This window comes from Syngnathus floridae, chromosome 2 (assembly GCF_059516105.1).
Source record: "Syngnathus floridae isolate MCC-2025c chromosome 2, RoL_Sflo_1.0, whole genome shotgun sequence".
Taxonomy (NCBI): domain Eukaryota; kingdom Metazoa; phylum Chordata; class Actinopteri; order Syngnathiformes; family Syngnathidae; genus Syngnathus; species Syngnathus floridae.
This window is the reverse complement of record NC_142414.1, coordinates 5,969,750-5,986,358: the sequence shown is the minus strand read 5'-3', so window position 1 is coordinate 5,986,358 and position 16,609 is coordinate 5,969,750. Positions and strand designations below refer to the sequence as shown.

At 45.2% G+C, this 16,609-nt stretch overlaps 1 protein-coding gene across 4 annotated transcripts; it reads right to left on the bottom strand.

Annotated features, from left to right (window-relative positions):
* Positions 1-293: 293 nt before the first annotated feature.
* Positions 294-16,547, bottom strand: LOC148401369 (protein FAM107B). Of its 4 annotated transcripts, XM_088369186.1 has the most exons (7): positions 16,348-16,547; positions 15,717-15,756; positions 13,518-13,721; positions 8,938-8,965; positions 7,938-8,064; positions 7,718-7,862; positions 294-772 (listed from the first exon to the last, which is right to left on the bottom strand). In XM_088369186.1, exons 3-7 carry the CDS (start codon positions 13,629-13,631, stop codon positions 671-673), a joined length of 516 nt encoding a protein of 171 aa, XP_088225312.1. In that variant the 5' UTR covers positions 13,632-13,721; positions 15,717-15,756; positions 16,348-16,547; the 3' UTR covers positions 294-670. The 4 variants fall into 4 exon arrangements, with proteins under 4 accessions (XP_088225312.1, XP_088225310.1, XP_088225311.1 ...); XM_088369184.1 differs by lacking the exon at positions 15,717-15,756; XM_088369185.1 differs by lacking the exon at positions 15,717-15,756 and having other exon boundaries at positions 16,386-16,544.
* Between the last annotated feature and the right edge of the window lie 62 nt (positions 16,548-16,609).

Sequence of the window (16,609 nt, the reverse complement as noted above, 5' to 3'; positions counted from 1 at the left end):
AAATATACTGTACATCTGAAATGGGCCAATTTCACTCAGTGGCTAGGCCTTGTTTCACCAAATGTCTGAAGTGCCTTTACCATACCCTTGGGTAATCCCAGCATGTGTGTCCTGAAAAGCCTCCTCCAGATGGTCCACTTTCTCCTCTGACTCCGTAAAGGAATGAAAAGATCAGCTCATTAAACAAAGAGTCATATCCATGTGAAAGAGAGGTGCAGGTACACGGGGAGAAGAGATACATGCAAATCGATCGCCAAACAATTTGAATGGTGTCCAATAAAACACAAGTGAGCCTCTGTGAGCAATACACTTTATTTTCACTGCTCTCAGGGAACAGCAAATGTTGTGACGTACAGTAAATCTCTCAGTTTGTTACACTGGTGTTTCTTTTGTTTAGACATATTGTCCCAAAACATCCTGAAAATGTCTCATGACAGTTGTAGCCTACTGCTTAGCAGTTGATTCAAGTTAAGGTTAAATAACAACGTAACAGTAAAAAAAAAAAAAAAACATCAAAACCACTCAGCACACACAAAGACAACTGTGAAGAATACCTGAACCTGCTGTATTGAACTTGGTGTGTTTCCTGGCATGAGTGACTTATTGTTCAAAGTTGGACACAAGACACAATTTGAAAACCAGTGAATAATATGCAGTAATTGCGAGGACTTCACTGCAAGAACATCTGTGTGCGTCTCAGGTTGTCCTTCACACGAACAAACTCTGGTACCTTGTTCTCGTTTTCCTTCTGCCTGATCTCCTCCTGCTCGTACTGCAAAAATTAAAAAGTAATGCGGTTTAGTTATTCTCCCACTGTAGAGCGACACACACACATGCACACGCACGCACGCACGCACGCACGCACACACACACACACACACACACACACACACACACACACACACACACACACACACACGACCATTCAAAAGTTTGGGGTCACCCAGACAATTTAGTGTTTTCCATGAAAACTAATATAATCTCACAAGGGTTTTCCCATCATCCATTAGCCTTCCAACGCGATTTGCAAACACAATGGTCCATTAGAACACTTGAGAGATGGTTGCTGAAAATTGGCCTATACAGATATTGCATTAAAAAACAGATGCTTGCAGCTAGAATTGTCATTTACCACATTAACAATGTATAGAGTGTATTCCTGATTAGTTTAATGTTGTCCTCATTGAAAAAAAATAAAAATTTGATTTTGAAAATAAGGACGTTTCTAAGTGACCCCAAACTTTTCAACGGTAGTGAAGGCACACTTCAACTGTGACAGACAGATTGTGGAAAAAAATCCAGAAAAGCAAATTTGGGGATTTGTCAATAATTTATTTGTAAATTGTGGTGGGAAGAAAGTATTTGGTCTATAACTGAGGTTCAATTCAATTCTTTGTACCATTAACCTTTTGGGCAGTAAGAGGTAGGGCATCACAGGGTTTGCACATACTATTTCAATTCGCTCAATGGATCTTTCTGGGGTTGAGGTCTGGAGATTGGCTAGGCACTCCAGGTCCTTGAAATTTCCCTTAATTTCTCAGGTTTCGTATTTGAGATCGTTGTCATTCTAGAGTCGCAGCCAATTTTCACAAAAACAGCCCCTAAGCACAACCTCCATGTTCTACATGGCATTCTTCTTCATGCAAAACACCATGTGCTAACATCTATTTTTGTTTCATTGGCCCATATTACATTCTCCCAATCCTTTTCTGGATCATCCACATGCTCTCTGGCATAGGGCAGGACATGAACTGGTTTAAGCAGGCGGACACGTCTGGCACTGCTGGATTTGATTCTCTGTTGGCGGAGTGTGTTAATGATGGTAACCTTTGTAGCCTTCACACCAAGCCAATATACGCATACACTTCTTTGTCCTAACAAGCAAGCAACTGATTAGATATCAATATGAGTAAGTTCATTAATGTCCATCCATCCATCTTCTCCCGCTTATCCGGGGTCGGGTCGCAGGGGCAGCAGCTTTAGGAGGGACTCCCAGACTTCCCTCTCCCCAGCCACTTCATCCAGCTTATCCCGGGGGATCCCAAGGCGTTCCCAGGCCAGCTGAGAGACATAGTCTCTCCAGCGCGTCCTGGGTCGTCCCCGGGGTCTCCTACCGGTGGGACATGCCCGGAACACCTCCCCAGGGAGGCGTCCAGGAGGCATCCTGATAAGATGCCCAAGCCACCTCATCTGGCTCCTCTCAACGTGGAGGAGTAGCGACTCTACTCCGAGTCTCTCCCGGATGACCGCGCTTCTCACCCTATCTCTAAGCGAGAGCCCGGACATCCTGCGGAGAAAACTCATTTCGGCCGCTTGTATCCGAGATCTCGTTCTTTCGGTCACGACCCATAGCTCGTGACCATAGGTGAGGGTAGGAGCGTAAATCGACCGGTAAATTGAGAGCTTTGCCTTTTGGCTCAGCTCTCTCTTCACCACAACGGACCGGTACAGGGTCCGCATTACTGCCGACGCTGCACCGATCCGCCTGTCGATCTCACGCTCCATCCTCCCCTCACTCGTGAACAAGACTCCAAGATACTTGAACTCCTCCACTTGGGGCAGGATCTCATCCCCGATCCGGAGAGGGCATTCCACCCTTTTCCGATCGAGGACCATGGACTCGGATTTGGAGGGGCTGACCCTCATCCCGACCGCTTCACACTCGGCTGCGAACCGTTCCAGCGAGAGCTGGAGATCACGGCCTGAAGAAGCCAACAGCACCACGTCATCTGCAAAAAGCAGAGACGCGATGCTGAGGTCCCCAAACCGGACCCCCTCAACGCCTCGGCTGCGCCTACAAATTCTGTCCATAAAAATTATGAACAGAATCGGTGACAAAGGGCAGCCTTGGCGGAGTCCAACCCTCACTGGGAACGAATCCGACTTACTGCCGGAAATGCGGACCAGACTCTGGCATCGGTGATACAGGGACCGAACCGCCCTTATCAGTTGGCTCGGCACCCCGTACTCCCGAAGCACCCTTCACAGAACCTCCCGAGGGACACGGTCGAACGCCTTCTCAAAGTCCACAAAACACATGTGGACTGGTTGGGTGAACTCCCATGCACCCTCGAGGATCCTGCCGAGGGTGTAGAGCTGGTCCACTGTTCCACGGCCAGGACGAAAGCCACACTGCTCCTCCTGAATCCGAGGTTCGACCTCCCGACGGACCCTCCTCTCCAGCACCCCTGAATAGACCTTACCAGGGAGGCTGAGGAGTGTGATTCCCCTGTAATTGGAACACACCCTCCGGTCCCCCTTCTTAAAGAGGGGAACCACCACCCCAGTCTGCCAATCCAGAGGCACTGTCCCCGATGTCCACGCAACGTTGTAGAGGCGTGTCAGCCATGACAGCCCCACAACATCCAGAGCCTTTAAGAACTCTGGGCGGATCTCATCCACCCCCGGGGCCTTGCCACCGAGGAGTTTTTTAACTACCTCAGTGACTTCGACCCCAGAGATTGGAGAATCCGCCTCAGAGTCTCCAGGCCCTGCTTCCTCAATGGAAGGCGTGTAGGTGGAATTGAGGAGGTCTTCGAAGTATTCTCCCCACCGACTCACGACGTCCCGAGTCGAGGTCAGCAGCACGCCATCCCCACTGTAAACAGTGTTGACGTTGCACTGCTTCCCCCTCCTGAGACGCCGGATGGTGGACCAGAAAGTCATTCTCCATGGCCTCACCGAACTCTTCCCACGCCCGGGTTTTTGCCTCAGCAACCGCCAAAGCCGCGTTCCGCTTGGCCATCTGGTACCTGTCAGCTGCCTCCGGAGTCCCGCAGGCCAAAACGGCCCGATAGGACTCCTTCTTCAGCTTGACGGCATCCCTTACCGCCGGTGTCCACCAGCGGGTTCGGGGATTGCCGCCACGACAGGCACCAACGACCTTACGGCCACAGCTCCGGTCGGCCGCCTCAACAATGGAGGCGCGGAACATGGTCCACTCAGACTCAATGTCCCCCGCCTCCCCCGGGACGTGGGAAAAGCTCTGCCGGAGGTGGGAGTTGAAGCTCTTCCTGACAGGAGATTCTGCCAGACGTTCCCAGCAGACTCTTACAGAGCGTTTGGGTCTGCCAGGTCGGACCGGCATCTTCCCCCACCATCGGAGCCAACCCACCACCAGGTGGTGATCAGTTGACAGCTCCGCCCCTCTCTTCACCCGAGTGTCCAAAACATGCGGCCGCAAATCCGATGACGTGTCGAGCACAGAAGTCCAACAATAGAACACCGCTTGGGTTCAGATCAGGGGGGCCGTTCCTCCCAATCATGCCCTTCCAGGTCTCACTGTCATTGCCAACGTGAGCATTGAAGTCACCCAGTAGAACGATGGAGTCCCCAGAAGGAGCGCTCTCCAGCACTTCCTCCAGGGACCCCAAGAAGGGTGGGTACTCTGAGCTGCCGTTTGGTGCATAGACACAAACAACAGTCAGGACCCGTCCCCCCACTCGAAGGCGGAGGGAGGCTACCCTCTCGTTCACCGGGGTGAACCCCAATGTGCAGGCGCCCAGCCGGGGGGCAATAAGTATACCCACACCTGCTCGACGCCTCTCACCGTGGGCAACTCCAGAGTGGAAGATAGTCCAGCCCCTCTCGAGAGGGCTTGTACCGGAACCCAAACTGTGCGTGGAGGCTAGTCCGACTATATCTAGTCGGAATCTTTCTGCCTCGCACACCAGCTCGGGCTCCTTTCTAGCCAGAGAGCTGACATTCCATGTCCCAAGAGCCAGCTTCTGGCCGGGGATCAGACCGCCAAGGTCCCTGCCTTTGGCTGCCGCCCAGCTCACATTGCACCCGACCCCTTCGGCCCCCCCCACAGGTGGTGAGCCCATGGGAAGGGGGACCCATGTTTCCATTTCGGGCTATGCCCGGCCGGGCCCCATGGGCGAAGGCCCGGCCACCAGACGCTCGCCTTCGAGCCCCGCCTCCAGGCCTGGCTCCAGAGGGAGGCCCCGGTGACCCGCGTCCGGGCGAGGGAAAACAAAGTCCATTTATGTTTTTCATCATAAGGGGCTTGGGTGAGCCGTGCTTTGTCCGACCCCTCACCTAGGACCCGTTTGCCATGGGTGACCCTACCAGGGGCATGAAGCCCCCGACAACATGGCTCCTAGGATCATAGGGGCACGCAAACCCCTCCACCACGATAAGGTGACGACTCGCGGAGGGGAGTTCATTAATGTTTTAAGTGATTTTCATGGGGGTTTGCTTGCTCACAAGACATTACTATGACCTCTTATTGGGGATATGCGCAACCATGTGGCGCAACGAGGTATAACGTCTAAGTGGCATACATGTTTTCTCAGCCACTGGTTTTATTGTGGTTGTAACAGTTAGTCATTCATTCATTCATTCATTCATTCATTCATTCATTCATTCATTCATTCATTCATTCATTCATTCATTCATTCATTCAGTCATTTATTTATTTATTTGTTCATTTATTTATATTATATTATATTATATTATATTATATTATATTAATAAATCATTAAAATTTGGACACAAAATTTCACCATAAAATACCGACATCATTATCATATCATCATCGTAATGAAACAACTAACAAGATAGCTTGACCAATTCTTTGAGACATACTTACTATATCTCAAGCCATCTTAATAGTGTACATGTCTTAAGACAAAGGAAACATGTCTTGAGATGTCTCAATACATCTCATGTCTTCAAGTCACAAAAATCTGTTTCAGGCACTATTCCATATGCTGCTCCGTCATGTTTTAAGACAGGGGTGGCATCTTCAAACGTTTGTCTTAAGAGGTCTTGATGCACCATGATGTCTTGAGATGTCTCGATTTTGGTTACGAAAGCATGGTAAGACTTCTTGAAACATGTTGATAGCCATCAACATGTTTCAAGAAGTCTTACTGTATGTACACTATATGTACTGTATGTACTGTATGTACGGTGTGTATGACATTAAACAGACTGCAGTCGTAGCATACAGTAGAAGTCATCGTAGAAGTTGCAATGGTCGATTTTTTTTTTAAAAATGGCAAATCATTGAAACAAGACAGCCAAAGAAGCTTTGCAACTCAGTGCCATCCATTTTTTGTTTAGGACACCCTCTTCTGCCTGGGACTCATTTGTCCTCACAATTTTGTGTGGATTGGTGAAACTATAGTTATGAGCATTTTTTTTTTTTACTTTCCAGAGGGCACTTAGTTTCCTTGGGGGGCATTTAATAGAGGGTCTCTAAAGTCCATATTCATTTTGACTGAGACATCACATATTTACCAGGACTTGTCTCCATGCCAACAATACACAGGCAGCCTGTTACTGGGTCACTCAGAGTTCTCTGCTGCTACTTTCACTTTCGCTTTTGGGGCAGTGCGCATATTGTTGACACCTTATGCGAAAATAGCATGTTCGAAGCTCACAAAAAGAAAAGTGAATGGTGAAAAGCGACATTTCAGAGAAGATTGGATTGAAATTTGCGCTTTCACACAGCTGTAGCTGACACAAAGCGCTTTACAGAACATCACTGAAAATAACAACAATACAAGAGAACGAATAACATTAAACATTGACAATAATTCGGTCATCCTTCATTTTCACTCCCTTTGACACACTCGACCCTAAGTGATGCAGAGAGGTTGGACCATCAGAGGCAGTCCAACCCTCCCTCTCACTGGCTACTTTTACATGGACAAAATTGATTCTATCCGATTAGAGTTCAGATTTAAATTGTGATCGGGTGCACTGTTTTCATAGGACACTATTAAAATATTGATCAGCTTACAACTTGCGTGTTCATGATTCACACTTTCGATCGGAACAAATCACAAACCACTTGTGTCCTCCAGAACATACGTTTCTTTTTGCAAGTGTTGATTATTAAGACATGAGGCCAGCTGTACATTCTTCAACATGTGATGAAGCTAGGGAAACGACATCTTACGTGAATAACAGAAAGGCGTATACTGACGTCACAGACATGCGCAGCTAAGGTGGTTTGTTCCGAAATGACACAATAAATGCTGTCATACGCAACAATTGGATTATCATTTGACATAAACCACCCCTCTCATTCAGAATAGAATACTGATCAAAATGGGCTTGAGCCAATCAGAATAATCCGAATGGGGTGTGTACATGAAGCATTTTTATGCCGATCAGGCTTTTAATCGGAATAAATGCGTCTATAGCCACTGTATCACAAATGCTGTTTATATAGCTTAGCATTGAACGCACTGGCTGGCTGAGAAAATACTTTGGCTCAGACTAATATCCCATCTCTGCAACTGAGCGCAGGATATCTTCAGATACAAACCGCAGAAAGTCAGAGTTGGCAACTAATCATCCAACACAAGGTCAGTGAACACGAGGACCCCACACCCACAAAGCTGTGTGCGCAGCCCTCTTCTGTACACCTTATTTATCACCCATTACATCACCCCTAACTGCCCCAATATGCCTTTATTTGTGTTTTCAACATCGGGTTTCACCTTTTCTAACCCGAATATTGGCTCCTGCATGTATATATTGCCAATTGTTTTTGGAAATGTTAGTTTGTCTTACGTCTTCCTCTTCCCCAACCGTAAATAAAAAGTTCGTGCTACACTTGGTTGCCCTACCGCATCCCTTACACGGTCCCTATGGTAAAAATGACATCGTCTATCTGTAAATCTGTCTATATATAAATCTGTATATCTAGCTGTTAAAGGGAGTGAATGTCTTTGTATCTTTTCTGTGAAGCAGTTCTGACCTCTTGTAGCTTCTGCTGTCTCTTGCGGAGCTCCGTCTCCAGGTCCGAGGGCCGCTGCTGAGCCATCTCCTGCTCCCTGTGCAGCTCCAGTCGTCGTTGCTCCAGCACTCGCTTCAGCTCGGGCTTCTCCTCCAGCACAAGGCCGCTGCAGGCAGAGTCACAGCTCAGCACAAACAAATTGGGACAATGACGAGACAAGCTTGGCTTTGCGTGTAGGTACCGCTTGTGACTGAGAAGCAGCTCCCGGTGTAAGTTCTGGTAGCTTGGCGCCTCAACAGAAGAGCCGTTGAGTTTCCGGGGCTGAGTATCGCCACTGCCATCCACTGCACACAGGCTAAGTGATGTGTCTGAGAAAGACATATATGCATATATGGACCACATCCTACACGCTTTAAAATCAAAACACAGTTGACGAGCATGTTGCACATCACCGTACACTGAGTAGCCACACAAAATTCATATTCAATCAATTATCCATTTTTTAACCGATTATCCTCACAGGGGTCGTGGGCGCACTGGAGCCTATACCAGCTGACTTCAGGTTGTACGCGGGATGCATCCTGAATTGTTCGCTAGCCAATCGCAAGGCACATATAGACTAACAACCATTCATTCACACCTACAGGCAATTTGGAGAGGTCTATCGGCCTACCATGCATGTTTTGTTTTTTTAACGTGGGAGGAAATATAATTTTCATCTTATCTCTTTAAGTAAAAATAAAATAGAGATACAAATAAAAATTAGAGGCTGTCACCAAGGTGTTTCTAAACTCTACTAACATCTTGTCCTCACTTGTCATTGTAGTCACATAAACGGACAACTAATTTGAAACATAAACAAGTTTGTCAGTATAACCAGTATTTCAATAAAATTGAAACAACATAAATCTAATTATTCATGAAAAAGAGACAAAAATGGGTGACTTCTTGATAAATGCTATGGAAGCCCCCCCCCCTCATCAATATTGATTATGGATCACTTTATTGAGACCTGCACATTTAACAAACATTTGTCCTGCTGAAACAATTAACTGGCTCAGTCTGAATCTGTTCAACTTAGGTTAATAGATTAGTACGTATGTACACCACTGATGGCATGGAAAGAAGAAAATTAAAATTCGTTTTGGAAAGAGCTCTTAATGTATTTGCTGAGTATTTGATGAGTGCTTTTAGGTTACTGTTTTATTATTATTTGTTAGGTTTTGTGTGTCCCTTTGTACCTTTCTGATGATGTCCATATCCACCTTTCTGTGAAAGAAGAGAAAAAAATATTAGTCGTGTAAAAATGTTAATCTTTCATTGCAAAACAATGGTTGGATGGGCCATGAAAATGACGTGAAAATGCCGATTGGACTGCTTTAACACTCAAAGCAGGAATGATGTAACATCTCTGTTGGACAGTGAGAAACTCAGAGAACGGTCTACACAGTGCAAGTGCAGTCGGGTTCTAAAAACTCATCTCATGGGTTTAGGAATTAGACAAAACACCTGCCTTGCAATGGATACTTCATTGGCGCTCAAATGACCGCGGTCAGGGGGTGCATTGTCAGCTCAGGGTCAGAAGCAAGTGTGGAGTGTGAGTTGGTGTGTGAGCTTAAAACGTTCCGACTACATATATGGTCAGGTTCGCCTCAACGCACGCCTTGGGCTCTAAAACCATTCTTCTTGAGCGGGTTGAGATCTTGACTGTTGTTTGTGCACATGCATCAAAAAGCAGTTAAGGGTGCCCAGCTCCTTTCTGGAGTCCTTAGACGGGGTGCTGAATAGCGCTCCGTTGGGGACTCTCATGGCTGGTCTGTGAACACCTCAAAAGCCCCTGGTTGAAATAGTTGGGGAGAGGAAAGTCTGGGCTACTCTGCTTAGTTTTCTGCTCCCGTGACCTGATCCCAGATGAAATGGATGGATGTTTCAGCATAAAAGGAAATCAACCATTAATGTAATGTTAGTGTTGACATACAACACATTTATAACACTCTACAACGGAGAAATGCATCGTAGCTAGCAAATGACTGGAGCAAGAATCTAATGTAGCACTCTGACATAATAAGGCGACAGATTTAAATACACATCAGGAATAGGAGAAAATACAAATCAAAGTCCCTTTTCCACAAAAAACTGATCCAGACTGACTAAGGGATCTGACAAGCCAATGGACCAAAAATAGGGAGTACAATCTCACTTACCAAAAGCACAAACCAACAAATTGCGACCACTCACTTTGTTTGCATCAGACTCTCCCAACTCTTCCATGGTATAGCGGGTAAAGCGTGTCTCTTTCGGTGCAGTCTTTTTTTTAGTCCATTGTGCAAAACACAAAACAAAACAATTCCACCTCCTCACATCACCTTTGTTGTCTGATTCTTCACAGCGCATTGGCGTATTGTTGTTGACGTGGAACTTAAGTGTCACCTTCCTGCTGTAGTAGACGCTCCAATCTGATTACGCCATTCAAAATGACCTCACCCCATGCGGCATAGGATGCTGGATTAGTTAAATGGCATGGACACAAATGCGGCTTAAATCCAATATAGCACAGCAATATTACTAATCCACTGCTCTGTTGTGCACTTCATTAAGATGGCAAGGGACATGAACAACTATCAGGAATAAACATAAAATGTGTCCGTCCGTCTGTCTGTCCAGCCATCCATCTTGTTTACTGCTTACTAGGGGTGGCAGAGAGCCAAACATTCTCTCAGAAGGCATCAGTGAAAATCAGGCTAAACCCTAGATTGGTCTCCAGCCAATTACAGGTCATCTATGGGGGGCAGACAAGCAGTCGCAATCCCAATCTCACCGTCACTGACAGGAATCTGAACAAGGAAGTCAGGCACTACCAGCACAACGTCAGTGACAAGTTGAAGGCAAATGCATGATCTACTTCATTATCTGCATCGCTTATCTTCACGAGGGTCACGGCGTGCTGGATGGAGCCTATCTCGACCGACTTTGGGTTGTACACCCTGAATTGGTTGCCAGCCAATTGCAGGGCACACATAGACAACCATTCACCCGAAAAGACAATTTAGAGTACCAAATAAACTTACCACACAAGTCTTTAGAATGTCGAAAGAAACTGGAGTACCCCAAAAAAAAAAAAAAAAAAAAAACCACGCAGGCACTGGGATAACATGCAAACTCCACTCATGAGGGCCAGAGCCGGAATCGAACCCCGTAACCCACTTAATGCATTAAATTATGGCAATAATATGGAAAGATTGTGTGTGTGCTTTTTTTGTAACGGTGAAAAATGACAGTAAGAGAGGAGAAATAAACACAAAAAGTCAGTGTGAAGCAACCATTCTAATATTCTAAACAGAAGAATCTCAGATGGTGTCCAGGTACTTTTGTCGAACCTTAGTGTTTTGGTGTCATGCTAGGTAGAGAGTATGGGTGGTAGTCATTTGATGATTAAGCAAATGTTCACCAAATATTAAGCCCCAGTGGCTTAATAGGCGATACATGTGGCCCTGGAACTGATTTTAATTTGAGAGGTTTCTATTTCCCAGATTTGTTCCATTGCCATTCGCTTGATAAGATTCTCATGGCAGAGCTTTCTCTCTGTGGTACAGTAATCCCTTGTTTATCGCGGATAATTGGTTCCAAGACCACCCGCGATAGGTGAATATCCGCAAAGTCGTGTCACCCTCTCATTTTTAACATACCTAATTTTTTGGTGTATCAATAAATGTATATTCAACCATATAAGTGCATATGTTATCATTAGAACATTAACTAATAGTTCAAACATGTAAATACTATATTAATAGTATAAATGACATACAGAAAATAATGTATAAATATAAATGTGATACGTCTGTGTCTGTGTGTAACATATGTAGATGTTGCTAAAGTATACATACTGTAAATATGTTCTTAGAACTCTTTTATTATTATGACAACTTTTTTATAACAAGATACAAGTGTACATACTGTAAATATGTTTTTATAACTTTTTTACTAGTATAACAATTTTTTATAACAAGGTACAATACTGTAAATATGTTTCTAGAACTCTTATTAATATAACAACTTTTTTATAATAAGGTACAAGTGTATGTACTGTAATTGTGTGGGCACTCCCTGCCTTCTGCTGGCGTGCAGGCGAAAACTGCCATAATTCCTTAATTTGGAATTTTTATTTTTTATTTTTTAAAATGTTTTCTTTTTCTGGGAAAAAAATCTGTGATGTACTGAAGCCGTGATAAATGAACTGCAATGTAGCGAGGGATTACTGTATATAATTTACAGCATATTTGATTGTTTCCAGTGAATTCATATTAGTATGATTAACTTCAGTTTGTACTTTATTTGAATGACAATTTATCATGTTAAAATTATACTTAACAACAGTGCATGCACAGTGAATAATAAAGATCTTATGAGAATGACAGTTTGGACGAGAGTGAATTCCAAATACAATCCATCTGAATTGGAAATCCGGTTGTGGTCAAATCAAAGTTACACAATCAACAAGTACCGTATTTGCCGGTGTACAGGTCGACTCGGTGTATAAGTCGACCCCCTAAAATTCGACGGAAATTTACGATTTTATGATATATCCTTTGTATAAGTCGAGCTCAATTGTTGCATTATATTAAACTTCAAAATTCAATATGCGAAATTTATTGACGAAATGTGTTCAAATTCCGGGAGGCCGTGCGCATGCGGCTGTTTATAAGCACCGCGGAGGAGATCGCGGCCGGCGAGCTCGCGCACGCCACCCGGCACCAACGGGAGGCCGGAAATAGCTCCAAGCCGAGCGGATCGGCACTTTATAAGCACCGCGGAGGAGATCGCGGCGCCTCATTGGACTTCCAGCAGCCGGCGAGCTCGCGCACCCGCCCGGCACATCCGGGAGGCCGTGCGCACGAGCCAAGTGGCCGAAAATAGCCCCCGCCGAGCGGATCGGCTGTTTATAAGCACCGCGGAGGTGGTCGCGGCGTCTCATTCGACTTCCAGCGGCCGGCGAGCTCGCGCACCCGCCCGGCACATCCGGGAGGCCGTGCGCACGAGCCAAGTGGCCGAAAATAGCCCCCGCCGAGCGGATCGGCTGTTTATAAGCACCGCGGAGGTGGTGGCGGCGCCTCATTCGACTTCCAGCGGCCGGCGAGCTCGCGCACCCGCCCGGCACATCCGGGAGGCCGTGCGCACGAGCCAAGTGGCCAAAAATAGCCCCCGCCGAGCGGATCGGCTGTTTATAAGCACCGCGGAGGTGGTGGCGGCGCCTCATTCGACTTCCAGCGGCCGGCGAGCTCGCGCACCCGCCCGGCACATCCGGGAGGCCGTGCGCACGAGCCAAGTGGCCGAAAATAGCCCCCGCCGAGCGGATCGGCTGTTTATAAGCACCGCGGAGGTGGTCGCGGCGTCTCATTCGACTTCCAGCGGCCGGCGAGCTCGCGCACCCGCCCGGCACATCCGGGAGGCCGTGCGCACGAGCCAAGTGGCCGAAAATAGCCCCCGCCGAGCGGATCGGCTGTTTATAAGCACCGCGGAGGTGGTGGCGGCGCCTCATTCGACTTCCAGCGGGCCGCGCACTCGCGCACGCCGCCCGGTTCAAATTTTCTAAGTGCAACGCACAATGAGATGCATGAGAAACGGCCTTGGTTACCATCACATTTGAAGCGATGAATACGAAGTTAAATTTTATGACTCGGTGTATAAGTCGAGGTCGATTTTTTTCGGTCGATTTTGGATCGAAAAAGGTCGACCAATACACCGGCAAATACGGTAATCATGCTCCAACACGAGTGTCATATTTGATTTTGTTTTAGTGGAGCCAGAGACAGACGGTGCCCACCTTTGACATTGTGGGAGGTGTTCGCCAATGTGACTTGAAGTCCCTCAACATGATGGTGGCCTCAATGACAACCAGCAATGCAGCAATGTGTGTGCATGTCTGGCCCAGGCACATGTACAGTAAGATGCACAAATCCTCCCAGCCTTGTCCGCTATTATCCAGGATTCCACAGGGTTATTTCCAGTATGTTCGGGGCCCGAGTACCTGCATACAAGACACCTCTAGAACTTTGGACCGTACACATATAGTTAAAAAATTTTCTGACAACGGAAAATTAAGTTTCGACAGGGTTGGTTGTTGAAGTTAGAGACTTCAGCACATATGCTAATACACATGAGCTCCAGGTGCATTTTTTGCTCAATCAAATTAGCTGGAAGTCATTTATTTTCTTCAGGTAATGATGAGTTTTACATCAAATTAAAGTGTCTAGAAACCATAGTTTGCGCTATTTTATGGTACAAACTATAAATATAGCAGGCACGTGCACTCATAGGAGGCAGGTGAGGCAGTGCCTCACCTTGCCACCAGGGGCGGTAAAGGGCTCAACATGGTTTCCTCAGCTGTCACCATAAGTTGTTAAAAAATTAATAATATAATAAAACATAATATAATATCTGTCCTGTGGTCTATGCTTTTAATGCAATTTTGGTGTGTTTCCTATACATTTGGATCATTTTCATAGTCAAAATAGCTGTATTTCTTGTTCAAATAACAACGGGAGACGAGAATCATGGAGGCTGAGGCAGTGACAGGTAGTGCCTCGCAGGGCGTGCGTGTGAGAGTGTGCACCACTCACACACTCTACTGAGTGCGTGCAAACAGCGCGTGCTTGCAGTCAGCGGGAAAATACGGGCCTTGAGGCAGCCAGTACTTTTGCCTCAAAGAAGGGGCGATAGTGAGCCTGCGGCTAATAGTTCATGACACGAGTAAATGCGAGAGTAAATTAAGAAGAAAAAAAAGAAAAGAAAAACAACCAACAACATTCAGTGCTAATGCGTTGCTATTTGGCTTTATTTTCCCTGAAAATGGAGGATATAATCTCGAAGATAAGACATTTTTCAAAACTTGACTTTCAGTCAAAGCAAGAAATCATAAGTAAGGGAAGACAAACGCCAGATTTGCGAGGATTAATTCAAACTACGGGCCTCCCGGGAGGGACTACAACACGTTCGTTTCAAAAGGGTTGGTACTCTAAAAAAGACTTCATTTACAAGTAAAGGTAAGAATACTGCAGTGGTGTGATTAAATGTACAGTGGTGTGTTTGAAATGTTATTAAATTTAATCAAGAATGGGATAACAACCATGTATGCTTGTAAATCTGACTTGTGAGTCAGTGCCTTAGCGTCATACAGTACGTTTGTAAATCTGACTCTGAGTCAGTGCCTCACCAACCCCAACCCTCACCGCACGTCACTGGAATATAGGGTGATTGTTTGATAAGTTTTTCGCTATTCTTGGGGTGACTGAGCCTCTTTATACATATATAAGTGCTGATTCTACTCCTGGACTTAAGTTAAACTAAATAAGCCATACTTAAAGCCATGCTTAAAGGGAAGTCTGTAGTTTAAGATAGGAAACCCAACCGGCCGTATGTATTGTGCTTCACAACAGTATAAGCAGTATTTATATTTCATTCTGGATGAAATGGATAAGCACCCACTCTGTCGCCATTATGCACCAGCAAGTACGTATAGCGGTCGTGTGTCAGTGAATGGGGGCCATCTTGGAAGCTGTCTCGAATGTGCATGCTGTCCTTTATAAAATGCCAGTACAGTATAACTACCAGACTGATATATTTTCTTATTTATTAACATGAGAAGGACTTAACTGGATGATGCGTTTCGCAGACACCAAAGCCTTTTCCGACATGGACAGGGGAGGGCATCCAATTTTTGAAAAAGATAGGCCGGCTTTATGGGTACAAGGCCAGAAAATAGACCAGAAAACTAAACAGAAGCAAATTTATAAGACGAGGAACGCATGAACACCAGTGACCGCTGGAGGGAGCTGATTGGATTACACAAGGGATCAGGCTGACGAAAACAAGTGGAAACAAAACCTAATATCAAGCAATTTCCTTGAGTGGGACTAAATATCAAGGTGAAAGACATAAAAAAGACAACTAAATAAATAGTATAAACTAAATGTAATCTAATCATCACAGATCAACAGATCATGATACACAGATGTTCACAAACCGATGAATCTCATCCCATCCTTGCTTGTACATAACTAAGCCTTTCAAGGATGGAAACAAACAAACAAACAAACAAACAAACAAACAAACAAACAAACAAACAAACAAACAAACAAACAAACAAACAAACAAACAAAGTAAATCATCAATGTTCATCGGTTTGAACATGAAATAGTTTGGCTTTAATTGAATATAGGTTGAAAAAGATTTGCAAATCACTAAATTCTTATTTTATTTACTTCTACACATTACCACAACTTCATTGAAATTGGGGTTTATATGGACTTGAAATTTTTTTTAACTTTACAAAAAGTTCAAGTACATTTTGGCGTCGTTTTTTTACCCATATGAGTTGAATCAGCTGCTTCTATTTGAATCTTTTTTTTTTAAAAACACAAGTATCTGTAGCCCACTTCTACTTATATACAGAGTGTGAATACTTTTGTCAATCTCCAAACGAGCAACATGACGATAATGAATAACTGATGTTCCAAAAAGAGCCGAACACTTTTGATGAATACATTATAATTATCAATATCACAAGAATGATTAGATCATTGATCTATAATCATAATGTGCTAATCGACCTTAAGTAAGAATTGGGAACAAGGAAGTGATGAAGAGCGTCATACCACGACGAGCCTGGCAGCTTGGATGGATCTTTACGCACCCTTTTGTTCTAAATAGCGTCCTTTCCTGGTTATGTTGACCTCAGCAGCTTTGTGTTGTTCTGAGCGTGTCCGAAATTACGATATTTCAGAACCAACTTAATTTCCTTTCACTTTCCTAATGTTGTTGCAGTATCTCCATGGTTACTTGTCCGGTGGTGACGTCAGGTGACGCTAACTTCGTAAATTGACAAACCTGGGAATTTATTCCGTTTAATAGATTATT

Bases quoted from the DNA above. Each gene is read 5' to 3' on its own strand.
- LOC148401369 (XM_088369183.1), bottom strand. From the start codon at position 10,090: ATGCGCTGTGAAGAATCAGACAACAAAGGTGATGTGAGGAGGTGGAAT. The intron at 8,065-8,937 runs GTACAAAGGGAC...TGTCTTTCTCAG, and splicing joins ATATGGACATCATCAGAAAG to ACACATCACTTAGCCTGTGT. The intron at 773-7,717 runs GTCAGAACTGCT...TAATTTTTGCAG, and splicing joins GACAGCAGAAGCTACAAGAG to TACGAGCAGGAGGAGATCAG.